This window comes from Spermophilus citellus, assembly GCF_964194105.1.
Source record: "Spermophilus citellus genome assembly, chromosome: 3".
Classification (NCBI taxonomy): domain Eukaryota; kingdom Metazoa; phylum Chordata; class Mammalia; order Rodentia; family Sciuridae; genus Spermophilus; species Spermophilus citellus.
Window position 1 is genome coordinate 1,384,855 of NC_138184.1, and position 26,521 is coordinate 1,411,375.

At 61.8% G+C, this 26,521-nt stretch overlaps 1 protein-coding gene across 4 annotated transcripts; it reads right to left on the reverse strand.

Annotated features, from left to right (window-relative positions):
- Nucleotides 1-9,027: 9,027 nt before the first annotated feature.
- MOB3A (MOB kinase activator 3A) lies at nt 9,028-26,425 on the reverse strand. 4 transcript variants are annotated; one of them, XM_081287017.1, is made up of 6 exons: nt 26,270-26,425; nt 18,946-19,014; nt 18,498-18,597; nt 13,430-13,996; nt 11,259-11,461; nt 9,028-10,474 (listed from the first exon to the last, which is right to left on the reverse strand). In XM_081287017.1, exons 4-6 carry the CDS (start codon nt 13,885-13,887, stop codon nt 10,113-10,115), a joined length of 1,023 nt encoding a protein of 340 aa, XP_081143143.1. In that variant the 5' UTR covers nt 13,888-13,996; nt 18,498-18,597; nt 18,946-19,014; nt 26,270-26,425; the 3' UTR covers nt 9,028-10,112. The 4 variants fall into 4 exon arrangements, with proteins under 4 accessions (XP_081143143.1, XP_081143144.1, XP_081143145.1 ...); XM_081287020.1 differs by having other exon boundaries at nt 10,297-10,474; nt 13,467-13,996; XM_081287018.1 differs by lacking the exon at nt 18,946-19,014 and having other exon boundaries at nt 26,270-26,416.
- Nucleotides 26,426-26,521: the final 96 nt, after the last annotated feature.

A 26,521-nucleotide genomic window follows, 5' to 3' on the forward strand; every position in this document is an offset into this window, starting at 1 on the left:
CATTTCTTGAGGGTCCCAGGATGTCCTGGGCTCCCGTGCCACCTGTCACCTTCTCAGTCATTTGCCCCACAGCCAGGAAGGGAACCCTGTGCATAGGGCAGCAGAGGTAGACTGTGATGCCCAGGTAGATCTGAATTTCAGATAAGTAACAAATTTTCCGTAGACATCCCAGGCGTCAGTACGCCCACGCATAGATGCCCCCAGGTGAGCGAGGGTTCCTGAGGACCTGAAGTTCACCTGTGTTGTCTGGCAACCCTACTGGAGGGTGGCGGTAAAGATCCTTCCCCTCCTGCAGCCTAGAGACCGTGTAGTGTGTCCCTGAAGCAGATGCCGCAGACAGGCCCTGAGCCTGTGGCTGGGCAGGCAAAACAGGTGGGAGCAACAGTGGGTGCTGGGCCTGTGTGCACCCCTGCGCACACGCATAAGTGGGCACCAGGCGCGGTGTCGGGTTCTTGGATCCTGAGCTGTACACATGAACCCTGGAACTGGAAATAATTTAAGCACAGGCAAGACTTTACTGGGGGTGGGTCGGGGCGGTTCTGTGGTGTCTGACAGCACTGGGGGACAGAGACCCCAGGCTGACTCGGCAGAGGATGAAGGGGAAGAGCTTTAATGGCACCCATGGGGTAAGCAGGAACTCGGTCTCAGCTCCCCATGTGCAGAGGCAGAACTCTGGTTGCCTGTGGCCTTCATCAGACTTCATGTGCAGCAAGTCCCATGTGTGTGATCCAGGGGCCAAGGCCACCTTCCGTCTCCAGCAGGGTGTGCACTGCATTTGCTAAGGTGGGGGGACTGTGCCTCATTTTGGTGAGGATTCCACACACGTTGGCCCCTCACCTGGAATTACCCTTCTCTTCTGGGAGCCTCGAATCTTATTGTTTTCAGAATGGGGCAGACCGTGCTCTGTTGGCCGCTGCTGACTGAGTCGTCTCAGAAGGCTGGCTGACTTCTCAGCCTCCTGTCTCCTGGAGTGTCATCTCACTCCCATAACCTGAGACGGGTTTTCTAGCACTGCTGTTAGCCCATAGGACACAGAGCCAACTTGGCTGTCGAGGGGAGTCTTGCTGTTCATGGGCACCTGCCTGTGTTGCTGGGACTTTGCAGCCTCCTCACAAGACTGAGCTGTGCCTTTCAGGGGGTGGCTAGCTTCCCTCCTGCCCTGCTCAGAGCTGGCCAGCAAGGCTTAGGAGATGCAGGACTGCCCTCAGGCACCAGCAGGTGTGGGAGAGCCAGATGGCAGCACCCTAGCCATCACAGTTAGCTCCTGGGAGGTTGGATTTCCAGAGGTGGAATCAGGTGTCCAGGCCCAGCACCCAGCTTAGACTGCACCCCCACCTCATCCAGGGACGGGGACCACAGCCCCAAGGAGGGTCCACAATTAAGTGAGGGGCATGGCAAGGCCATCACAGGCCTCCTGCTGAGCTGGCATTCCTGACCGTGGGGCCATCTGATGCAAGTGGCTGTAAGTGTCCCTTCCTGCCGACTGACTCAGGCATGCTCGATTCCAGTGGATCAGCAGTGCTGGGGATGGAGCCAGGGCCTGCTGTCCTGGACTGGGGGTGGGCCGCTGGGCAGCCCTGGGGCCTGTCCTGCTCTGACCGGGTAGCATCACATGTCTGGACTCTCTGGGGGTTGGTCAGTGCACAGTCCCCAAAGGAGGCATGGGGGCAGGGCTAGCCCAGCAAATGGGCAAAGGCCACCACCCTGCCCCAGTAACTGAGGTCCAGGCACCTGGCTTGTCATCTGACTTCCTCCTGCCACATCCTCTAAGTTATACCCACTGATGAAACCCATAGGACACCTGTGTGGCCCTCAGGGAGAACCGGAAGGACTTGGCTACCCACCCAGTCCCAGGGACCAGGGGCATCACATCCTACTTTGGAGAGGGTGCTTTCAGGGTACCTGTGCAGATCCTGGGAGGTGACTGGCACTTTTCCATGGCAGAAGAGACTCTACAGGTGGGATCAGAGGAGACCCTGAGCTGGGGTCACCCTGTGGTCACCACAGGTCCCATGAGAGGACGCAGGAGGGTCAGAATCAGACAGTCTGGGAGACACTGCTGCTGGCCCTGGAGCTGGAGGAAGGGGCAGGAGCTGAGGGCTGAGGGGGCTTAGGAGCGGAGGAGGGGGACATGGACTCTCCGGGGCCTCAGGAATTCTGGGAGGCCCCAGGTCTTTGAGGGGATCATTTGGGGCCCCTTCAAGGTCCTGAACTTGTGCTGACTTGTTGCAGCAGCCATAGGAGGCTCATCCAGGCAGGAACACGGCGGCATTCCCCATTCCCATCTTGCAGAGGGGAAAAGCAAGGAAGGTCCAGCCAGCTGGTCCCCGACTGCAGCAGGCCCCCCGACCCCAGAGCTGGGGACCGGGCAGCGCGCGGAGACCTGTCGTTGCCTGGGCTGCGGTGTGAGGATGGGCCGAGGTCTGGCTCAGGCTGCCTTCGCCCTGGTGCGTGGATCTGCTGCGCTGCCAAACCCTCCAGCGACCTACCGCCGGCGGCTAGGCCACCGGCCACCAGCCTGCCCGGTCTGCGGGGTCTCCACCGCGCCACACCCTTTTCCACTCCGTGGACGTGCCTTTCGGGAGGACGATCTCTGGGGCTCAGCTCGCTCTCCGCCCCAAGGTGACGGGCGGCGGGAGATGGGACACGACGGACCCCGGGGAACCGCCTGCGAGCCTCGGGGAGCCCTAGCGGCCACGCGCATGCGCGTTGGCTAGAGGGCGGGTCCGGTCGGGGAGCGGTTGCCAAAGAAACACGTTTGCGTCAACGAACCGGCGGGTCTCCCGGGCTCCAGGGGTGAGAGGCGGTGCCTGGGTGCTGGACCAATAGGATTCCAGACACCCGAAGGGCGTGGCTAACGCCCAAGTCTACCCAATGAGACAGTCGTAGTCGGGCCGCGCCGGCAGGACCGGGAACTTCTTAAAGGGCCTGCGAACATTCCCTCCGCGCCTCGCTGGCCCCTGCTTTTGGGTGGAGACGTCGGGCCCCTGGTTGTGGTCCACGGTCTGGCGAGGTCAGCCTCTCCTATGCCCGGCTGTACGACTGACTTTGGCCTCCTGGGCCTGTTTCCCCTGGGGACCAGCTCCAGCAGCTCTGACCAGGTGGCCAGGAGACATCCCTTTCAAGCACCCCTACCTTGCTGGAGGGGCAGGTGGTGAGGCTCTGAGCCACCTCTCGGGGTGCAGCAGCCAGGCAATAGTGTCTCCCAGGACCACCCGGACAGCCCTCCTCTGCGCTCTTCTTGGCCATCAGCCAAAGTCAGACCCTGCGCGAGGACACCGTGAAAGGACTTCTGCGTACCCCTGGAGCGTGCTCGGGGTGGCTGTAGGGGAGTGGACATGCTGAAGGCCCAGGGCTCAAGTTGAGCTGGTTCCTTTTGTCACCTGAGGCGACCAATTCACAGGTTCCAGGGTGACCATGTAGATGTCTTTGGGAGCTGTGATTCAGCTAACTGCAGGATCCTTAAGACCCCAAGTTCACCTCCCACCGGGACCCTCTTGAACCCCACTTCCTTCCCACTGGAGCACTGGGGGGTCTCCTGTCTGCAGCCCCTACCCACACCCCCATGTCGGACATTCCTTGAGAGAGCTTTTAAAAGGTCCATATTCTTCCTGGGCAGGTGACACTGTCGCCTGTCACCCAGCTGCTTGGGAAGCAGAGGCAAGAATGTCAGGCTCAAGGTCAGCCTTGGCAACCTAGGGAAACCTTAACTACTAAGTGAGCTTCTGTCTCAAAACACAAAGGGCTGGGGATGTGTTGGTGGTAAAGTGGCCCTGGGCTCAATTCCCTGTTCCACTAATAAATTAGTCTGATGTCTGCACTCGTCTTCAGATCACCACCCGACAGCCAAGCCAGCCTTCAGTCCCATGGGATTGACAGACGTGTCAGAAAATCGGGAGTTAAATAGAGAACGAAGGGGTCTTCAAGGCCGTAGGATGAAGACAGCATAGCTGGAGGCCGGAGTCGGGGAGGCAGGCTGACCCTGAGACTCTGTGGTCAGCCGAGAGACCAAGAAGTCAGAACCAGAAAGACAGGGTCACCCAGCCTCTGAGACAGCCAATAGTCTGTCCTGCTCTGAAAATACGACCAGGGCCTCTCCCTGCCATAGCACATGCCTAGAAGGCCCATTCCTGGGACAGGGCCACATTGGCTGTAACAGCTTACAAAATCAGCCCCAAGGTGGGGAGTACAATGCCACGATAAGGCTCCGTGGTGTGTGCCAAGGTGTGGTGGAGCGCAGGGCAGCTGAGACCCCACCTCTACAGGACATCAAGAGGTGGCCCCATGCCCCTTTGTCCTTAGTTGGAGTCTGCCTGGAGCTACTGTCCTCGTGGGCTTCCTCTTAGGCTCCAGCTTACAGCTGAGGGGCCTCATTCCTGTCTGACTTGTGCTTTTGTGAAATTCTGATACAAAGAACCCCGGGAGGCCGCACTGGGGATCTGCGCCCGCCCCGCCTGGGCAGCTAGCCTCTGTCCCCACACAGTGTCTCCTCGGGTTGTGGTCCAGCCACCGTCCCTCTCGCCTGTCTCGCCCCTGGGCCCTCGAGGTCCTTCTCCTCACCTCACACCTCATTTCCAAGATGTCTGCACCTCGACATCCAATCCCTTGGCATATCTCTCCCTGAAAAGGCCTTTCCCAGGGGGAACATCTGGTCTTCACTCTGCTCTGAGTCCCCACCGCCCCAAGCCCCCCGCAGGTCCTCAGCTGCTCCGGCCCTTTATTTTTACGGTGTCTGTCTTCTGCAGTGCTGGGATGAACCCGGGTCTCCCTCGGGTCCTTTAAGTCTCTGCGCCCCAGGCTGGTCCCCGACACCCCGACTTCTGCTCCGCGGAGTCCGCCTGTCTCTAGGTTTGCAGGCCACACCTACAGCTGCGTGGGAAACTGCGCCCACCCCGCCCAGGGCTCTGTGGGTGCAGGCCGGGCGCTGGCTTCCTGTGGCTGTGACAAATGGCCGGCCCAGCTGCTCCATCCTTCTGATGGCCAACCTCGCCCTACCCTCTCCACCACCCCAACAGCTGGAGCCCAGTTTGCCCGCCCCCTCCAAACCCCAGCATTGTTGTTTTTTAAAAAATATTTATTTATTTTTAGGTGTAGATGGACACAACACAATGCCTTATTTTTCTGTGGTGCTGAGGATCGAACCCAGGTCCCGCCCCATCCAGCATTGGATTTTGAGTGACAGGATTCTGTCTCCCCTGCTTCTCAGGCTGCAGCTAGCAACAGTGAATCTTCCCTTCCCTCCTCCCTGCTGGCTTCCTTATTTCCTTTAACTATTTTTTTAGGGGAGGTACCAGGGATCGAACTCAGGGGCACTCGACCACTGAGCCCCATCCCCAGCCCTATTTTGTAGTTTATTTAGAGACAGGGTCTCACTGAGTTACTTAGGGCCTCACTTTTGCTGAGGCTGGCTTTGAACTCATGTTCCTCCTGCCTCAGCCTCCCAAGCCACTGGGATTGCTGGCATGCACCACGGTGCCCAGCTCTTTAAACTATTTTTTAAAATAGGAAAGCTACACCTATGTTTATACACCTGTGTACATAACATCAGTATTCACGAAACAAAAGTGGAAGCCACATAACTGTTCATCAATTAATAATTTAGGGCTGGGGATGTGGCTCAAGTGGTAGTGCGCTTGCCTGGCATGTGTGCAGCCCGGGTTCGATTCTCAGCACCACATATAAAACAAAGATGTTGTGTCCGCCAAAAACTGAAAAATAAATATTAAAAAATTACTAATTTAAAAGTGGTCCTTCCATACAATGGAGTATTACTCAGCCATGAAAATGAGCAAGACAAGCTGGGTGTGGTGGCCACACCTATCATCCCAGCCACTGGGGAGGCTGAGATAGGAGGATCACAAATTCCAGCCACCTTGGCAACTTATCAAGACCTTGTCTGAAAATAAAACAAAATTTAAAAAAGGTTTTGGGGATGCAGCTCAGTAGTAGAGCACCCTGGGTTCAATCCCCAGCACAGGGGAAAAAGGAAAAAAATAAATAAAAAAGGAGCAAGGCTCTACACAGCACAGTGTGGGTGGCCAGGGGACCCTGGGAGCAAGACAGAAGGACATGCTGCAGGGCCCACCCGGGAGGTCCCTGGAGTCTGATACCCAGGGACAGGAGGTCAGAGCTCGGTGGAGAGGAGCACTGTGCAGAGGGTGACTGCAGGGGCTCTGGAGTCACCCAGAGGACACCCTGTGCTGTCACCCTCGCTTGGTCACAGCCTCAGAGACCAACACAGCCTCCACCTGGCTGCCCTTCTGTGCCAGGGGGCCTTTGTCTCCCGGTGGACCAGTGACCAGAAGGCTGGCTTCTCAGCACCTGTGGGCAGCAGGGGCTGAGGAGGACGCTGGGTGGACGGTGCGCTGGCCAGGTTCTGTTCCCAGGAGTCTCAGCAGATGGCCTGGCCAGCCCAGGGGACAGGTGTAGGCTGGGCGGATGCAGAGGGCTGTGCCACTGCAGGCCACTGTGCAGACCCTGGCAGCTCCCCGCATCATGGCCCTCCAGGGACCTGGCCGTGGGGCCTCCGCCAGCCTCGTGCTGGTCACATGCTGAGGTCAAGACCAGGGCAGCAGCGGAGCACGGAGAAGTTTCCAGCAGCTGGTGAATCAGCACTGGGGGGCCAGGGCGAGGGGCTGGGGGTGGCGTGGGCTGACCGCACTTCCTACGCTTTCCAGCCTCTCCCGGGAGGCTAGGGCTGTCTCCAGAGGCTGAGCAGCAGAGTGACAGAGCCGGTGGCCTGGGGCTGAGGCCACCTCTGCTGCTTTCCCAGGGGAGGGGCAGCAGCTGCCAGCTGCTCCTGTCTTCCACCCACTGACTGGCTCGGGAGAAGGGCGGTGGCCCAGCAGCACCCCTGGGAGGCCACCCAGGAGGTCAGCAGAAGTACAGAGTGAAGGGCAGCACAGGGCAGCGGAGCTGGAACATGGGGGAGCCCAGCCAGCGGGGGACAGGGCACCGCAGAACGCGCATCCTTGTGCTGGAACGTCCCACGACCAGCAGAAATACGGTGGCAGCGGCCATGCCGAGGGACCTGAGGACCTTATGCTCAGTGAGAGCCACAGTGTGTGACCCAGGAACAGGAGTGTGCACAGACGGGACGTGGACTCGCGGTGCAGGGCTGGGGACAGACTCATGGGTCACGGCTTCCTTTGGGGTGGTGGACCGTCCGGGAGCTGGGCGGAGGCCGTGGTTGTGCAGCATCCACAGTCAGTGCACTGAGAACCCTAGACTGTGCCTGGGGCGCAGGCGGCAGGTCTGTGAGCCGCACCTGGGCCCAGGTGTGCAGCCAGAACCCTGGAGGCACAGGGCCCCCCAGCGACCCAGGCAGCCTGCCCTCTGTCGGCCAGGACTGGACCTGAAGAAAGCACTGCTGACCTCCAGGGCAGGGACAGGTGAGCAGAGCATCAGGAAGGAGCAGAGGACACAGCCGGCAGGAGCTGCCACCCAGCAGGGCTGCAGGGCAGACCCAGGGCACGGGGTGGTGCAGGACAGGGTTCGGGAGGGGCACAGAGTCAGGGGATGGCTCAGCCCTGGTGGAGGGTGCTCAGCAGTGCTGCCCAGGCAGGCAGGCGTGGCATCCTGTCCTGTCTAGGAACTGAGTTGCTCAGCCAGTGGACGCGGGGCAGTGTTTACTGTGGTGACCCCTGATCCAGAGGCTCTCAAATGGGACTGATTCTGCCACCAGGGGACCCTGGGCCACCTCTTGGGACATGTTTGGCTGTCACAACTGGGTAGCTCCTGGCCTGGAGGCAGGGACTGTTGCCCTGTACCCTCAGGGCCCAGGACGCCACCCAGAAGGACCTGCCCTGCCCACAGCCCTGGGGCCTGCTCTGGAGACTCCCCCCAGGGACACTAAGAAGGCTGGGGTGAGGCCCAGGCTGGAGCCCGCCTGTGTGCACAGGCTCTGAGGTGCACTCCACCTCCTACCAGGGGCACCAGAGAGTCCCGGAGATGCTCACAGGGTCCAGCCACGTGGGTGGGGCCTGCCTGGTCCCATGCAGGGATGGGGTGGCTGTGGCTAAGCATGTGGCATCACTAGGTCACATGGGAGACCCATCTGGTCCTGTGCCCTCTCTCCGGATTTGACCAAGCGGAGGCCCAGGTGTGGTGGAGCCAGGAAGGAAGAGGCCCTGGTCCTCTGCCCACGTGGGCTGCCCCCTGCTCCCAGCCCCTGCTGCCTGAGGAGGCATTGGAGCGGCACAGAGGTGTGGCCTTCAGAGCAGGAGCCCCTCCCAGTGACAGTCCCCTCTCACCGGGCGGTGCTGAGGACCAGGTATCCAGGAAGCGGCAGCCCAACCCCCAGGGCCTCACTGTGGCCTCTTCCTGTCCACCAGGCCAGCAGCACAGGCCACTGCAGACATTGCACACTGACAGGGGCTCCAAGACCGTCACCCCCTCCGCACCTTTTTTTTTTTGGCACCAGGGATTGAACTTAGGGGCCCTTGCCCACTGAGCCCCATCCCCAGCCCTATTTTGTATTTTATTTAGAGACAGGGTCTCACTGGGGTGCTTAGTGCCTCGCTTTACTGAGGCTGGTTTTGAACTCATGATCCTCCTGCCTCAGCCTCCCGAGCTGCTGGGATGACAGGTGTGGCCCACAGCACCCAGCCTCACATTTTTTTACATGTGACAGTTTCAGGGCACCTTAGGAGGCCGAGGCAGGAGAGCTACATGAGCCAGGGCAGCCTGGGCAACTCAATGAGACCCTGTCTCTAAATAAAATAAAGAGGCTGGGGTGGGCTCCGTGGTAGGATGCCTGCCTAGCATGTGCAAAGCCCTGGTTCCAGTCCCAGCCCCCCAGAAAGAAGGGAAAGGGCCCGCGGGCTGGGGTACGGTAGAGGGCTTGCCTTGCATGCACAGGCCCCGGTTCTAAGGCCACAGGGCTGGTCGGTGCAGACCACAACGCCAGCCCAGCCGTCCGCCCTGTGGGACCTGGCTGAGCTTCTGCCTCACCCAGTCGGCAGGTGAGTGGGGGACAGCCCAGTGCCCCTCCTCCGCTGCCCAGATGGTCCCATGAGACTCGAGTGCCCCTGATGCATCTGTTTATTTGAGAAACCCCTTGGGGACAGGATGCCCACGGCTGCTGTCCCAACCCAGACCCTCCTCTACTGGGAAACGGCAGCACACCCAGCAGCCAGGGTGCCCGTGTCCTGCGCGCCCAGGTGGGAGGGTGGTCTCAGAGCAGGGTGGGCGAGGGCAGTGCCAGGGGGTTCAGGGACCTCCTGGTGCGTGGGCTGCTGGCACAGTGGCCTCCCAGGGCTTGGGGACACGTCCTGTGGCTCCCTGAGCTCCGGGGTCAGGCAGGACAGCGTCCGCAGCACTGCTCAGCTGAGCGCCTCCCAGACGCGGGAGGACAGAGCCCCTGTGGCTGGGGCCGCGCTGGGTCAGCAGGGAAGGGCCACGGAGGCCAAGGCCAGGGGGTGTGGCTGGGGGCGGAGCTGGGCCAGGTGAGGAGTCCTTTGGTCATGCCCCAGCACAGCCTCCAAGGGAATCGGGGTGTCCCTGGGTTTGGTCCTGTGGCCCTGTGGGGGCGGCACAAAGGGTTTCTCTAGAAAGTTCTCAGGCACCTGAAAAAAGGCCACTTCCTGCCCCTGGGCAGTCAGTGGAGACATCCAGGAGGGGCTACTCCTGGGCTGGTGGCAGTGGAGGGGCATCCTGGGTTCACTAGTCACTAGTTGGAAAAACACCTTTAAGAACATCTTAAGCCAGGGAGTGGCCATGCCCGTCACCTTGGTGACTCAAGAGGCTGAGGCAGGAGATGGCGAAGGCCAGCCTGGGAGACTCCGAAGACTCCGTCTCAACACAAAGCGGGCCGGGGGGCGGCTCAGGGTGACGGCTCAGGTGACGCCCGCTAGGTTCAACCCCTGGTGTCCCTCCCAAAAGACCTTGAGGGGCAGGACCCCGAGACCTGTAGCACTCAGGCCTGGGCCCCGCAGCACCAGGACACTCGGCTGGGCGCGGGCAGGTGCCTGGGCACAGGAAGGTCCACACAGGGCTGGCCTGGCCCGGTCGTCCCCTCTGGGAAAGGCTGGGGGCTCCGAGGGCATAGTGCAGAGCCCTGGCTCTGAGGCCGGGAGAGGCCGAGACGGAGCGGGCCTCCCTCCTGGCAGGGACTAGCCTGAAGGCCCCGGTGGGGCAGGGCGGGCCTGGGGGCAGTTCTGAGAAGGGCCAGGAGGGGGCGGCAGTGGTGGCCCCGCCACCTGGCAGGAGGACAAGGTCCACAAACACAGTGGGTTTTCCCGGTTGCTAAGAAACAAAATCCCGGAGTCCAGGTTCAGCCTCCTCTTGACAGAGGAGACTGAGGCCAGGGAGAGGACGTGTCCAGGCTGTCCCGGCCAGCCCCCATGAGGTGCGAAGCCCTCAGGATGCTCAGCTGCGGGGACAGACGCCATGGACTCAAAGATGCCCTCCTGCAGGCCCCGGAGGCTGGTGGTGGCCCGGGATCTTAGCGGCACATCCGTGCGGTCATGTCTTTCTGTGGAGAGAGACGGGACGTCAGACCCACCGACACCCACGAGGACAGGCCAAGAGGCAGGGCAGAGCAGGGAGCCAGCTGGCGAGGATGAGATCGGCGGCACAGGAGGACCCCGGCACCCTGGACGGCGGGCACAGGAGTCCCAGAGTGCGCCCAGGCAAAGCCCGCGCCCCGCTGCCCCCCAGCCAGGCAGCAGGAGGGCGGGGCTGGCACCGGGCGGGCGCGGGGCTGTGGGACAAACGCTGACAGGAGCTGCAGGGTCCAGCTCTGGGCCTGACCTGGGCCTGCTGGGCGCCCCACCCTGGGGTGCCCGTCAGAAGGCGCTCTGTGGCAGAATGAACCCAGAGCAGGGACGGTGCGGCGGCCCCAAGTGTGGGCCCTCTGCTGTTTGGTGGGCTGTCTGGCAGGGGACGGTGCCCACGTCCCCAGAAGCCCAGCAGCACCACAGCCTTGTGACCCCCTTCAAGGCCTTCTTGCTGGAGCTGGTCCCTGTCACCACATCATGGGTTTGGGCTCAAAACTAAAGAAGGGACATCACTCTCCTTACCCAGGTTGGTCCAGCCTGGGCAGCGCGCAGCCCTCCTCAGCCTCCACAAGCCGGAGAGCAGGGCAGGGCCGGGCCGGCACGGGGCTGGACCCTCACGCCTCCCTCTGGCCTGTGGTGGTGGCATTGGCTGGTGGCTTCTGAGCCTCTTGGCCAGGGCTGTGGGCACAGGCTGCCCAGAGCCTTCCGAGGCTGAGCCCAGGCCCCTCTGCACGGCCCCCGCAGACCGCGGCCTCTCACCAGCGGCTCCAGCTCCTTGGTGTCGATGAGGCCGAACTCGGTGACGAAGTAGTAGAAGTGCTTGTAGCAGGTGTTGACGTGGGCCTCGGAGCCCATCTGCGCGATGCGGTCGAAGTGGTGGATGTACACGTGCACGAAGACACGGAACAGGCGAGACAGGATCTTCCGTGCCGCCTGCAGGAAGCTCTTGGGGAACGGCGTGCCTGGCAGGTGGGGGACAGGGCGAGGACGCTGCAGGCCGAGGGTGCCCTCCACTGGAGCCACCCGGCCTGGACTCTCGAGGCGCAGGGCAGCCGAGACCGGCCCCGGGCCCCACAGCCTGCCTCCTGGGCACCAGGACGTTGTTGCCCGCAGCTAAGAGTGGAGGCCGCTGGGGAGGCAGCTGGGCTGTGCCCAGGAAGGAGCCCCTTTCCCCAGAATGAGGGCAGCGGCCTGAGCCTGGCTGGCCCCACCTGGTGATCTCACTGAGGCTGCCTCTGACCCCGGGAAGCTCCCTCGGAAGCCCCCTGCAACGCCCACCACGGCTCCTTCCCCTCGTCCCAGAGGGCTCTGTCCATGAACCGCCCGAACCAGACCACAGGACGCAGAGGGGAGACGGGCGCCCTGGGCTGGACACAGGGCATCCCAGCAGGACCACTGAGCATCGCCGTGGCCAGGGAGAGACAGACAACACGGCCAGCTGCGGAGCGCCACAGCGTCCAGCCGGCACGTCCACGGCCGTGCTGGAAGCTGATGGGGGCGCCCACTGGCCGCACCCCGAGTGCTGTTTACTTGATTGGGAGTCAGGGTCTCCCGCATTACTCAGGGCTCACTAAGCAGCCCAGGCTGGCTTTGCACTGCCAACCTCCTGCCTTGGCCTCCTGCTTCAGCCTCCCCAGCCACGAGGGTCATGGGTGTGGCCTTCACACCTGCAAAACACACACCCACAAGCTGAAGAGCTTGGGCAGGTGGACAGCACTGTGCTTTCTGGGGCCTGGGGTCACTGAATAAAGCACACAGATGTCCCATGTCAGAATTCTCAGTTTGTGTACCTGGCCTCTGTGGGAAAAGGGGCTCTGAGGTGGGACTAGAGTCACTGAGGGTGACCACAGGGTCCTCTGGAGAGGAGGCAGGGAGTTGGGGTCAGAGGGCCTGGAAGACACTGTGCTGCTGGCTCTAGAACTGGAGGAGGGGACGAGGATGCTCCCTGGGCCTTGGAAGGCCGCCACAGCCCCTGGGTCTACCCCGGCAGGCCCAACCTCTGCACCCAGAGCGGCGAGAGGGCGCACAAGTGTGTGGCGAGGCACCTGCGTGGTGCGAGTTGCCGTGGCCCCTGGACCCCCGGGCGCCTCTGCAGCCACTTCTGAACCGGCTGTCGAGCCTCGTTTCTGGTGAGAAGCCCTGGGGCGGAGGCCACGAGGGCAGGTCTTCCCCTTTGGGAGCAGCGAGGAGCTTGGTGGTGGGCGGTGGCCTCTGGCAGGCTTGGGGGCTCACTCAGAGGGCCCGCTGGGGAGCGGGATGGCAGGCACAGAAGGGCCAGGAGGAGGCTGGGCTGGGGCTCGGGAGGCCGTGCCGGCTCCTTTCCAGTGCACACTGGCTGCAGAGGTTCCGACAGGAGGGAGGAGACCGTCCCTCACCTGGTGGGACGCAGAGGCAGAGAGAAGCGGGGACCAAGCAGTGGCCAGCCCAGGCAGGCAGGAGGGACTGTGGACCCCTGTCCCCTTCCATTGCACAATCCCACCTGCTGGGTCACCCCGGGAGGCTGAGGCCATAGCGCCTCTCCTGCAGCAGCCGACCCTGTCCTTGCTGGTCCCTGCAGGGTCTCTCTCAGGTGCCCCAACTGTCACCGGCCCCCAGGGCCGCTCTCTCCAGGGCTCTTTTGGGTGCTGGATGAACCAGGGCCTCACGCAGGCCAGCAGAGCCCCGCCACCAGGGGCACGCCCCTCTCCCTGCTCTTATGGGACACGTGGCCCACGTGTCCCCAGGGGCCAGCCCAGTGCTGTGTGAACTCGAGGGCTCTGCCTGGCCACGCTGTGCCCAGGCAGGAACTTTCTGAAATCAGACCAGAGAGGTGAAGCTGTGCAGCTCTGTGACCTCTACAAACCCCGATCTGCACACTTCCAGGCGGGGGGCAGGATGCGGAGCTCGGCCTGGTCAGCCCAGGGCTGAGCGGGCCCCGGCCCCCTGCCTGCCTGGTCCCGTGCTGGGCCCTGGCGGCCAGGAACTCACCGACGTTGGTGGGGAAAACGTCCTCGTTGTTGATCTGCACCTCCACCCAGTCCATCAGCAGGTCCATGTACCTGGGGGCAGACAGCGCCGTGGGCTTGCGGAACCGGTGCTCATCCTGCCAGCGGTACTCGTACTTGGGCCCCCCGGACATGACGGGGCAGGATTGCTCCGTGCAGCCGTCGCTGATGGTGCCATAGATGAGGTTGATGCGGTTGAAGAAGTCCACCACGTGCACGGCCACCCAGTCGTTGAGCTCCTCGCCTGGGGGCAGCTGCACGGCCAGCCGCAGGTCCAGCCCCGCGTTCAGCGACGCCTGGGCCCTCTTGTGCAGCTCGAAGCGCTGGGTGCCTGGCTCGAACTTGCGCTTGGGCCGGAAGGTCTTGTCCTTGTTGAAGACTTGCTTCAGGAAGGGGCTGGACATGGTGGCAGAACCACCGTCTTGGGACGCTGCCAAGGACAGGCGGACAGTCCACGAGGCAGGCCGACAGAGGCCCAGGGAGGCCACCAAGCCCACGACTCCTCCTCTGGACCTGAAACACAGTGGGCGGAGGGCTCAGGATGGTGGGGCCACGGCTACTCCTGCCGTCTGCACGGTGGCCCGGAGTGTGACGCAGCTGCACCAACCGGGGCCTGCTACTCAGGGACAGGTGGCCCCATGGCTACGTGGCACAGCAGGGCCACCCCAGAGGAGGGGACACTGAGAGGCAGGGCCTGTGGTGCCCGGGGCAGCTGGATCCTTCGCTGGGTCCGGTGGGCTAGACCCACCGTGCCCAGAGGCTGCCTGTGAGGACAAGCTGAGGTCTCCGGTGGTGGCTATCATAGGAGCTGCCACATGGGACCTCCAGCCTTCACCGGTGATCTTTTATTTTTGGTACAAGGCACTAAATCCAGAGGTGCTTCATCTCTGAGCCACACCCCAGCCCTTTTTATTTTTCTTATTTTTCTGTTTTAAAAACAGTGTTAGTGGGCTGGGATGTGGCTCAAGTGGTAGCGCGCTCGCCTGGCATGCGTGTGGCCCGGGTTCGATCCTCAGCACCACATACCAACAAAGATGTTGTGTCCACTGAAAACTAAAAAATAAATATATATTTAAAAATAAATAAATAAAAACAGTGTTAGCTGTAGATGACAAAATCCTCCATCAGTTCAGTCTGTCGTGTGGCCAGTCTCTCCCACAGAGCTGCGACCCAGCCCCCGTTCTATTTTCTTGGGAGACGGGGTCTTGCTAAGCTGCTGAGGTCACAGGTGTGCACAGGTTCTGACAAAGGGTCACTGAGGATGGGAGAAAGCTGAATCCTGGGAGGAGGTGACCCTGGGCCAACTGGGTGGTCCTGAATCCAGTGGTCAGTTGTGGGAACAGCTCTGAATGACCACGCCTTCCAGTCCTGAAGCACGAGGCTCTGACCAATCCCTACATTTCGTGGTGACTTGGGAGGGTCTCCGGGTGTAGGTGTCACCCCCGGGGACTGAGCTGCACTCACCTGCTCCTCTGTAACCTGCCCCTGGCCTCGTCTGAATGGCTTGTCCTCAATAAAAGGGTTCAGCACGTGCTCTCGCTCTCCCTCTCTCTCTCTCCACAGACCCCTAAGGTCAGAGGAACCGTCACAGGACCCAAAGAAAAAAGTATCTCTGTCTCTGTGTGTTATCTCGTGGAGCCCAGTTCTCCTGGGTGACCCTGAGTGTACAGTAGTGGGATGTGACAGTCAGTGTCCTTGTAAGACGACACAGTGGGGACGCCATGTGAAGAAGGCCACAGCCCAGGACACCGAGGACCGTGTGCTGTGGAGGGGCCTGGACGACCCTGCCTGGGCCTCGGAGGGAGCCGGCCCCGCCCACCCCGACCTGGACCCCTGGACGTCATCAGTAGGCTCCTGCTGCATCACTGGACGGGAGTCACGCTACTCCAGGGTGACCTCAACCCAACTAAGCCACATCTTCAAAGATGGCACTTCCAAATAGTGCTCCACTGCGAGGCTCCAGGCGGACATGAACCTTACACACCTAAATACAGAAAACTCAAGGAGCCGGGCACCGCTGCCACCTCATCCCAGCTCCGGGGAGGCCAAGGCCGGACAATGGCATTGCTGAGGCCAGCCTCAGCAACTGAGACCCGGTCCCAAAATAAAACATGAAAAGGGCTGGGGCATGGCTCAGTGGGTGTCCTCGTCACATCTGCTGGGAGGCTGCTCCATACCCGCCGCACACAGAGAGCCAGCGGCCCTGCCGACAGCGCGGAGCGAGGACCCTCACCCAACAGTCGGGGGAAGACACAGAGGTCAGAACTGTGAGTCGGGGCATGGTTTAGGACTGTCCAGGCCCAGCATCACCACAGGGTCCTCATGAGAGGACTCAGGAGGGCCCGGGTCAGAGAGCTGGAGGTGGCCCTGGTCTGGCCCAGCAGGGCCCCGTCAGCCCCCGACCACAGCTGCGGGGGAGAGCCTGCGTTTTCAGCCAGAGCACGGTGACTTCTGGTGTCAACAGGAGACCCAGAGACACGCGGCCACCACTTAACGGAGGGCAGAGTCACCACGTGGCCACGGCTGCATCACCCAGGTCCCGGGCCAACACAGCCCAGGCGCTGGCCCTCTGGTCCCCTTTGGGGCTGTGGGTACAGGGAGGTGGACGTGGGACAGCAGGGGCTGAGCAACCCCAGGAGGGAGGGCTGGCTGCAGCCTCAGGCCCAGCTGCACTCTTGGTAGGACGGCGGGTGTCAGGGTGAGTGTAACCAGGGTGCACAAGTGTGGCAGGGCGTGGGGAAATAGGCCCCCAGCCAGCCGCACTGGGACCTGGTGCAGTGCTGGGGACAGAGGCCGAAGGTCCTGCTACACAAAGCCGTGCACATCCTGCTCACGTGCCCAGGCCACACAGCCGGGAGGAGCCAGGCATCCACCAAGAGACCGAGGACAGACGTGACGTGTCATCTACCCAGAGCGTCCTCGGCCAGGGCAGGAACGCGGTGGCTCAGCGGCAGCGTGGATGAACCTGAGGTCCTGGTTCTGAGTGAGAGCCAGACACGCAAGGTCACAGCGTGGGTCCCGTGACAGGAGACTCCAGGACAGGAGTCCCAGAGACGGGACAGGGACCACAGGTGCAGGGGTGGGAGGGGCGGGGCTTGCTTCTGGTGGGATGGAATGTTCTGGACCCAACCCTGAGGATGCATGAAATCGCTGACTTGCACACTTGACACAGCGAGGTGCACGCACTCAGCCACAGCCTCAGCAAGGCCGTCACCGGGCGCCAGCCTCCTGGCCTCAGCACTGGCCAGGCTCCGGCCGCACAGCCACGACAAGTGCACCGGATGAGGTGCAGGCTGACCCCCGACACGGGGGACACGCATGGGGACGTGGCTCCCCGGTTGTACCAGGGCAGGGAGGACCCCGCCTTGTCGCCCTGCCGGCAGTGCCTGGGCCTCGCCTCAGGCTCCCTGCCACCTGGACTGACCTGACCAGGGCGTCACACCTCACATTGCTTTTTGTGGTGCTGGGGGTTGAGCCCAGGGCCTTGTGCATACCAGGCCGGCCTCGACCAGCCCCGCGCTATCCCCAGCCCTCTCTATCCCCAGCCCTCTCTATCCCCAGCCCTCTATCCCCAGCCTCACTTGGCGTCTTCCTGGGAGACATGCACGTCTGCTGACACACAGGTAAACTGGCCTCCCCTCAGCACTGTGTGCCCTGGGCTGGGCATCCTGTGCTCTGTCAGGTGTTGAGCAGCATCCCTGGCCTCCACCAGTCATGAAGACCACCAGTGTCCCCAGACGTGACCCAGAGTCACCTGAGTGAGCCCAGGTCAGAAGGAGGCGGACCCACCAGCACCCTGCGCACACGCCAGTGGACAGCCTAGAGCAGGATGCGGCCGAGCAGGCAAAGATGCTGCACCAGCCCAGCAGCCTCCTCCAGGCCTGGGCTCCTCGCCGGGTCCCTGGGCCCCGCTGCGGCTCCCCACCAGCCAGCAGCAAGCACGGATCTGCCGGGTGGGAACAGGCCCCCTGCCTGCTCTTCTGCCTAGGAGGACTGACCTGGCAGGCCACCTTACACGGTCCCTGTGAAGCTCTGACCCCCAAGGCCACCTGGGCCTTGGTGTCTGGTGTCTCTCCTGGTGGCGCGGCCACCCAGGACGCACTCAGGCGGGGTGAGGGGCAGGGCCCTGCAGGCCCTCACCTCCACCACCACTGTCCCCGCTGCTCCCTGCCACCCAAGGAGGAAACCCCGCCAGGGCGGCAGGGCAAGGAAGCTCCTGGGCCCCCGTCATCCCAGTGCCCGTGGCCACCAGGGCTCCAGCACAGGCTTGCTCACAGGTCTCACCCCGACCTCCAGACGCCTGCCCAAGAAGAGCGCCGGCCTCACTGCGCCCCCTGGGCCCTGCTCACCCCTAAGTTCCTCATTCACCAGGCACACAGTCCCCAAGGCTGACAGAAGCCACAGCACAAAGACACTTCGGCTGCGCTGCCGGCGCCCGTTCAGGGCGCGTCCAGAACAGTGCTGGGGTTCCTTCCAACACTGTCACCTGGACAGGGCGGGAGGGGCCCAGAGCAGTGCAGGAGCAGGGCCCACCACGGAGGCCCGGATGGCCTTCCAGGGCCTTCATAGCCATGATGTGACCGCATACTGACCAGGCTCTGGGCTGACCGGCAGCTTCGGAGAAGACGTCCCTGGACTGGGGCTGGGGTCAGGGAAGGCTAGCAACCCTGCGTCTCTGCTCAGGGGCACTCCCTCCAGAGGCCTGCCCCCCTCTCCAGCCCTCACATCCGTCCACCCGAGCCCGCAAGGACTGTTCTAGAAGCTGGGGGGTGGAAGGCTGGCTTCCGCCTCCTCAGAGCCTGGGACACAGCATCTTTGGGGGTGAAATGTCGTCCTGCAAACCCCGGGGCAGACGCCCGTCAAGGCCACCGCGCCCTATCAGGGACACCCATCCCACGACCCGGGGTGCCGCTCTAGGAAGGCCGCAGGCCGGCTGCGGGAGGCCAGGCTGGGTGTGCAGGGCTCCTCCCGCTCCCCAGGGCCGGTCCCTGCTTCCGGGGTCCTTTTCTCTGACCTTCAGTGTACTCCCAACACTTCTGAATTGGGTGGCGATGTCTCTGGATTTTCCTCGTTTTCCCACAAACGGATGAGACAGCAATGACCTTTGGAAGTTTCTAGAAGAATGAAAGGTAAGATGACAAATTCCTCTGCCTCAAACACACAACCTTTTTCCTTTCTTAATAAAAACAAAATATAACATAGTTCCTCTAAGCCAACTAACTGCTGTGACCCCTCCCCGGCTGAGGTGCGGCCCACAGTTGCCCATTTCCTTCCGGCGGTTTCCACATCCTGCCACCACTGTGGGGGGTGAGGCCCAAGTTCAGAGGTTTGTTCTGTATTTTCTTGATCAGTGTGCAACACTGGCCTCTGGCCTGGCAACCCTACTGTCTGGCAGATGATGTTTGAAGCCTCGACTCTGCCCTGTGAACAAAGGGAGCCCCCAGTACTGCCTTCCAGTCTACCTTGGTCCTGGGTCTGGGCTCAGTGGGGCCCTTGGCTGGCACGCCCCAGGCCTGGGTTCTTCCCCAGCACTGCAAACCAGGAAAAAGAGAAAATAAATGAAGCAGCTCCCGTGCCAGCTCCCATCGGGGTGCGTCCTGGGGGCACACTCAACCCTCTGGACAATCTTTTCTTTTGGCTTAAAATAGATAGAATTGACAAATTAGAATAAATAAATGGATTTTTTTTGCTGATTTTCTTTTTTGGGGTCTTTTTTTGGAACCTTGCTATGCAAGGCAGACGCTTTGCCAGGGAGCTCCACCCCAGCCGCACACCCTGTGTGGAAAATCCAACCCTTCTACCCAATCACCAAGTAGTGTAGTGACGGCCACCAGCCCATTGCAGAGCACCCGTGTCCCCGGAGGGACTGTCCCACAGCAGCCATCCCAGCCCCCACTGCGGGCCGCATCCAGGTCTGTGAAAGGCTTGTTCAGCCCTAAACCAGGAGCTATGGTCGGGCCCAACTCCCCAGCAGGCCTCTGCAGACGTCACAGGCCAAGACAAGTTAAGATGACGTCCTACTGGAGGAGGTGGCTGGTGTCCCCACAGGGAGGAGGGACTCAGGAAGTAGCACAGCCAGGGATGGCTAGAGCCCCGGGCTCTGGAGAGCAAGAAGGGCCTGTGGCTGTGTGTGGCGTGGACTGGCCTCAGTCCTCCAGCCAGCACAGGAAGCGAGCTGGGGACCTGCTTGGTCATCCCACACCCCATGGAGCCGAGTCCCACCTTGATGCACCTCAGGGGCCAAGGAGGGTGCGTGCTCCATAAGACCATCTGTCCAGGGAGTTGCCAATGCCCTCGGTGCCCGGGCTCGTGGGAGGGCCAGGGCCGGCCTCGACTCAGCCTGAGGGCTGGTGCTCGGAGGCCACAGCTCTCACTTGTTCCCCACAACCACAGGCCTCCTCGGGCAGCTCCGCCATGTTGGGACGTCTGTGCTGCCACAATGGAGGGCCCCGGTGTGGAGCGGGGGCAGGCCAGGGCACTGCTGGACCCTGCAGCCCCAGCATGCCACCCTGACGCCCAGGGAGCCCCTCCTGCAAGCACCGAGGCCAGGCCCGGACACAGGGCTTCGCGTCTCCCTTCCCAGCAGGCAGCTCCCGGGCCCACCAGCGCTGCTGGTCTGGCCTGAGGGGCAGCAGGATCCCTGTGGCTTCGGCCCAGGACAGTGCCTCCCATCTGCTCCCCGTGATCCAGGGCTGGGCAGGGAGGAGCCTCCCGCACCAGGGAGTCCAGGGGCAAGCGCAGCAGGGACACTCTTACTGCTGCTCGGGGACCTCTGGGGACTCCAGTTTTACTTCTCTTTGGCTTCAGGGACCTGAACCCAAGCTCTGGTGCAACAGGAGGTGCCCGTGGGAGGGTCTTAATTCTTACTTTTGCCTGCACCCGAGACCTTTTGCTGTCTTTTTCTTTAAACAGTTTTTTTTTAAATTTTTATTTATTTATTTTTTTATATTTATTTTTTAGTTCTCGGCGGACACAACATCTTTGTTGGTATGTGGTGCTGAGGATCGAACCTGGGCCGCACGCATGCCGGGCGAGCGCGCTACCGCTTGAGCCACATCCCCAGCCCAAATTTTTTTTTTTTTAAAGAGAGAGTGAGGGGCTGGGGATGTGGCTCAAGCGGTAGCGCGCTCGCCTGGCATGCGTGCGGCCCGGGTTCGATCCTCAGCACCACATACCAACAAAGATGTTGTGTCCGCCGAGAACTAAAAAAAAAAAATAAATATTAAAAATTCTCTTCTCTCTCTCTCTCTCCTTTCTCACTCTCTCTTAAAAAAATGTAAAAAAAAAAAAGAGAGAGAGTGAGAGAGGAGAGAGAGAATTTTTAATATTTATTTTTTTTTTAGTTCTTGGTGGACACAACATCTTTGTCTGTATGTGGTGCTGAGGATCGAACCCGGGCCGCACGCATGCCAGGCGAGCGCACTACCGCTGGAGCCACATTCCCAGCCCTTGCTGTCTTTTTCTTAACTGCAGTTTTAGGGATTGAATCTGGGGGTGCTCTATCACCCCAGCCCTTTTATTTTGAGACAGGTCTGAGTTGCCCAGACTGGCCTCGAACTTGAGACCCTCCTGCCTCAGTCTCCAAGTAGCTGGGATGGCAGGCCTGCACCAACCTGCTGGGCTTAGCTCTTAACTTTTTTTTCAGTTTTTAATACTTGTCGATGGACAGCATGCTTTTATGCTATTTACTTTTACGTGGGGCTGAGGGTGGAACCCAGGGCCTCACACGTGCCAGGCGAGCGCCCTTCCACTGAGCCACTGCCCAGCCTTGGCCTTTACTTGTTAATAACTCACTATTGAATACAACAGTGGTTAATTAAAAGTGCCCGTTTATGTTAATGAACTCACCTAACACAGGTCGGGAGCCAGAGGAAACCCCTAGGAGGCTGGCCGTCCCCTGCAGGGCAGGAATGAGGCAGTGCCCTTCTTTCTTGGTGCTATTTTTATGGTGCGCTGCCACCGAGCCTCATCCAGGCTTGGCGTGTTTTTCTGAGATGAGGTCTTCCTGCCTCCAACTCACCTCCGCACACCCTCCCAAGCGGCTGCATCACAGGTGGGTCCCTGAGCAGGCAGCGCCGCTCTCGAGGGCAGACAAGGTCTGAGGTCTGGGCTCAGCCTGGACCCTAGATCCAAATCTGGCCCACTTCCTTCCCGGCCAGATCCCTGGGCACTGTGGACGTGGGGTGGGCTCATTCTGTGGTGGGCATCCTGGGCACTGCAGGGTGCTGCACAATATCCTTGGTCCCCATTCCAGCCAGGAGCTGCCCCAGTTTTGACAACCACACGTCCCAGACGTGGCCAGGAGTCCCCGACAGCAGCACCGACTTGGGTGGGACCCCCTGTATGAGGGGAGCAGCCCACCCTCTGCTGCAGGAGGCACCCCCAGAGCTCCTCAAGGCCCACCCGCCCCGCCCTGCCCTGCCCACTTCCCTGGGGCCCAGTTTCCACCAGGACACCCCAGCTCACCCCGCCTTCACCCGCAGTGGGCAGGATCCCTGAGTGGTCCCTCCCTTTCCTTCCAGCTCTGCCTGGTGTGAGCTCAGGGCCAGAAACACCTGTGCCCCCGACACTTGTGTGAGCACAGTGCCGTCTGCCCTGCCCTTCAATAGACTGCAACGGCTGGGCGCACAGCTCAGGTGGCAGAGGGCCCGCCTCACATGCACAAGGCCCTGGGTCCAATCCCCAGCACCTCGAACACCAAAAGCCAAACCACAAACCCCACGGGCCGGCCCGAGCTCTGCCCCAGAGCCACGGAAGACAGCAAGACAACAGGAAGAAAAGGCTGCAGTGGCCAGCACCAAGCCCAGCCCCAAGCCCAGCCCCGCCACGGGAGGGAGAGGGGACCGGGAGAGGCAGCAGTGGTCAGGAGACAGGCCTGGGGTCTGAGCTGGACCGGGGGAGGACTCCTGTCCAGAATCCATTCCCGAGGTGCACGGCCATTTCTGGTTAAGGCACTGGACTCCGGAACACCCCAGGAGAAGGAGCCCCTGAAGCGGGGATGTGGGGTGTGGGTGTAGGGGGTGAGGGGTGTGAGGGGGTGTGGGGGTGTGTGGAGGGTGTGGGGTGTGGGGGTGTGTGGGGTATGTGTGGGGGGTGTGGGTGTGTGTGAGGGGTATGGGGGTGTGGGGTATGGGGGTGTGGTGTGTGGGGTATGTGTGGGGGTGTGGGGTGTGGGGGTGTGTGTCAGGGGTGTGGGGTGTGGGGGTGTGTGGGGTATGTGTGGGGGGTGTGGGTGTGTGTGAGGGGTATGGGGGTGTGGGGTATGGGGGTGTGGTGTGTGGGGTATGTGTGGGGGGTGTGGGGGTATGGGGGTGTGGGGTGTGGGGGTGTGTGTCAGGGGTGGGGGGTGTGGGGTGTGGGGGTGTGTGGGGTATGTGTGGGGGGTGTGGGTGTGTGTGAGGGGTATGGGGGTGTGGGGGTGTGGGGTGTGTGTGAGGGGTATGGGGGTATGGGGTGTGTGTGGGGGTGTGGGGTATGGGGGTGTGTGTGGGGGGTGGGGGTGTGGGGGGTGTGGGGGTGTGTGGGGTATGTGTGGGGGGTGTGGGTGTGTGTGAGGGGTATGGGGGTGTGGGGTGTGTGTGGGGGTGTGGGGTATGGGGGTGTGTGTCAGGGGTGGGGGTGTGGGGGGTGTGGGGGTGTGTGGGGTATGTGTGGGGGGTGTGGGTGTGTGTGAGGGGTATGGGGGTGTGGGGTGTGGGGGGTGTGGTGTGTGGGGTATGTGTGGGGGGTGTGGGGTGTGGGGTATGTGTGGGGGGTGTGGGGTGTGGGGGTGTGTGTGGGGTGTGGGGTGTGTGTGGGGGTGGGGTGTAGGGTGTGGGGGGGTGCCTAGAACTTCCCAGGGTAAACCCGGCCCTAGGCCACAGGGGACTCCCCGGCCATCTGATAAGGAGGGCCAAGCCTATCCTGACAGAAGAGCAGGGGGACTTTCCAGGGAAGGTGGGGCCTGGGCGGGGGTGTCACACAGACAGGCCGCACTCCAGGGGCTCTGGGGCACTGAGCCACATCCCCAGCCCTATTTACACCTAGGACAGTTCTCCTTAAATTGCTTAGGGATTCATTAAGTTGCTGAGGCTGCTCTGAACTCACAATCCCTTTGCCGCAGCCTCCGTGGGGTGGCCTCCGCGGGGTAGCTGGGATTGGAGGCCTGCACCCACGGCAGTCCACGCGTTCAGGAACTGCAAGGCCACTTTTGCTCCTGAGACAGGAAAGTAACACTGCCCCTGGGGCTGCTGTCAGCAGGGCAGGGGCCAAGCAGGGGCCGGAGCTCCCCATGCGCCCCGTGAGCAGCACCCACCAAGGGGAGAGCCGAGCCCGGGAGGGCCAGGCCAGGGGTGCAGCCCAGCGCTTGGCAGAGGCTGCAGCACTGCTCAGGGTAGCCCTCAGGACGCTTGGGAGTGTGCCCGACGCTGGGTGGGGACCTGCCTGAGGACACTGGGACACCAGCAGTCCCTCGACCACGCTGTGACAAATGCACTGCTCTAGAGTGGGATGTTGGAGAGCATCTGTGGGGACAGGGGTCCGTGGGACCTTTATGTGCCTTATGTTCAACTGTGCCACCCTTAACGCCATGACCCCAGGGGAGCGGCACACGTGCTGAGGGCCCAGCCGCCAGGGGCGCAGGGAAGGGCTCCCCGGAGCCCAGGAACTTGAGGCCAGCTGAGCAGCACTGAAAGGCCCCCTTAAGACCATGAACCACGGATAACGAGTGAAGCTCCCCTGGCCTGGGCGAGTCTCTGCTTCCATCCCCAGCACCGCACACACTCCAAAATAGGAAAGAAAAGAGAAATAATAAAGTGGCAGCTAGCTGGGGTGGTGGCACACGCCTGGAAGCCAGTGACTCACAGGCTGAGGCAGGAAGACCACAAGTTCAGAGTCAGACTCAGCAACCAAGAGAGGCCCTGAGCAACTTAGTGAGGCCCCGACTCAAAATGAGACTATATATAAAGACTGGGTGGGGCTCAGTGTGGAGTGCATCAAAAATAAATGAACAAATAAAGATGAAATAAGATACAATAAAAAGGCCATGCAACAGGCCTGACCTGAGGAGGATACTCCCTCCATGTCGCCCTTGGGAAAAGGGGACACAGGGTAGGGGACAGGGACAGGAAATACTGGACTTCTACTTTGTTCCCACTCAGATAACGTGATGAGTGGATTCTAACAACAAAGTCCAGACGGGGGGTCACAGCCTGTCCCCAGAGTTCTCCCTGGGCCTCTGAGGCCGCTCCTCTGCCCAGGCCAGGGCTCTCCTGCCCGCTGCCACCTCCTGAACTTGGACAACACCAAACAACCCACAAAGGCGCCTCTGCGTCCCCCACATTAAGGGGAAGGCCGTGAACAGGCAAGTGGCCCGGGCTGTCGCCCCAGCTCCTCAGGAGGCTGAGGCTGGAGGATCCTGAGGTCCAGGCCAGCCCAGGCCACTCAGTGAGACCATTTCAATGTAACATTAAAAAAAAAAAAAAAAAAGGTCTGGGGATGATCTCAGTGGTACAGTGCCCCTGGGCTCTGTTCCCGGGACAGGAAACAAGCAAAGCTGCTGTGAGAAGGAAGGGAATGAGCCCCCAAGACCCAGGAGCAGAGGGGGACGGCTCTCATCTCACAGGCCCACAGTGACTGTCCTTGGCCGTCGCCGAGAGACAGCCGGGACTTCAGGGAGGCCTCGTCAGTGTTTCTTCTGTAAAAGGAGGCTACTAAGAAATGCCCCAGGAAGGAAGGTGAGAGCTGGCCAGGACACTGTCCCCCACCTCGCATAAAAAGACTGAGCCTTGAGTGTTGGCTGGGATTGAGCAAAGGTTCTACCACTGAGCCACACCCCCAGGACACCGTGTCCCTTCTTACTTTTATTTTTTAAATTATTTGTTTATTTTTGGTCCTGGGGATTGCACTCAGGGGCACTCCACCACTGAGCCACACCCCAGCCCTGTTTTGTATTTTATGTAGAGACAGGTCTCACTGAGCTGCTCAGCGCCTCGCTGATGCTGAGGCTGGCTTTGACCTCCGGCCTCAGCCTCCCGAGCCGCTGGGGTTCCGGCGTGCACCACCGCGCCCGGCTTCTCTCTTTGAGACACAGTCTCACTGAGTTGCCGAGGCTGGACACGAACTTGGGATCCTGTGCCTTCAGCCTGTCCAGGGGCTGGGATGACAGGCGTGGCCACGCACCGGCTTCCAGGCCTTTTTATAAAGACCGTGGACACAAGCCCCAGAGCGCAGGTCAGGGGCGGCCGCTAAGCCGCTGGGGCAGTCAGTCCAGCGGGAGGAGAGCGGCTGGCAACTACGGCTTGGTCCGGCGCCCGCCGCGCTGCCTCCCGCCGCCCGCCTTCGCCCCCCCAGCATCCGGGTCCCGCCGCCCGATTTCAGCCGCCAGGACTGGGATCCCGCCGCCCGCCTTCGCCCCTCCAGCACCCGACTCCCGCCGCCCGATTTCAGCCACCAGGACCGGGATCCCGCCGCCCGCCTTCGCCCCTCCAGCACCCAACTCCCGCCGCCCGATTTCAGCCGCCAGCACCCGACTCCCGCCGGCCGATTTCAGCCGCCAGGACTGGGATCCCGCCGCCCGCCTTCACCCCCCCCCAGCATCCGGCTCCCGCCGCCCGATTTCAGCCACCAGGACCGGGATCCCGCCGCCCGCCTTCGCCCCTCCAGCACCCGACTCCCGCCGCCCGATTTCAGCCGCCAGCACCCGACTCCCGCCTCCCGATTTCAGCCGCCAGGACTGGGATCCCGCCGCCCGCCTTTGCCCCCCCAGCATCCGGCTCCCGCCGCCCGATTTCAGCCGCCAGGACCCACCTGGTCGCCTCACGTCCGCCCGGCACTTCCAGCTCCCGCCTCCCCTCAGTCGCCGCCACAGCCTGACCGCCGATCGCGGAGGGACACGCGGCGGAGGAACATACCGAAGGCCCCGCCCCGGCCGCACCCGCGGAGCCGGACCTACTTCCCCTACAGGCCCGGCCCCGGATGGAGGTGCTGCGTCACTGCCCCGGAAAGGAGGCGCGGGTACTGACGGACAGCCGGGCGGGTCGGGCCGCGTTCCTGTTGCCT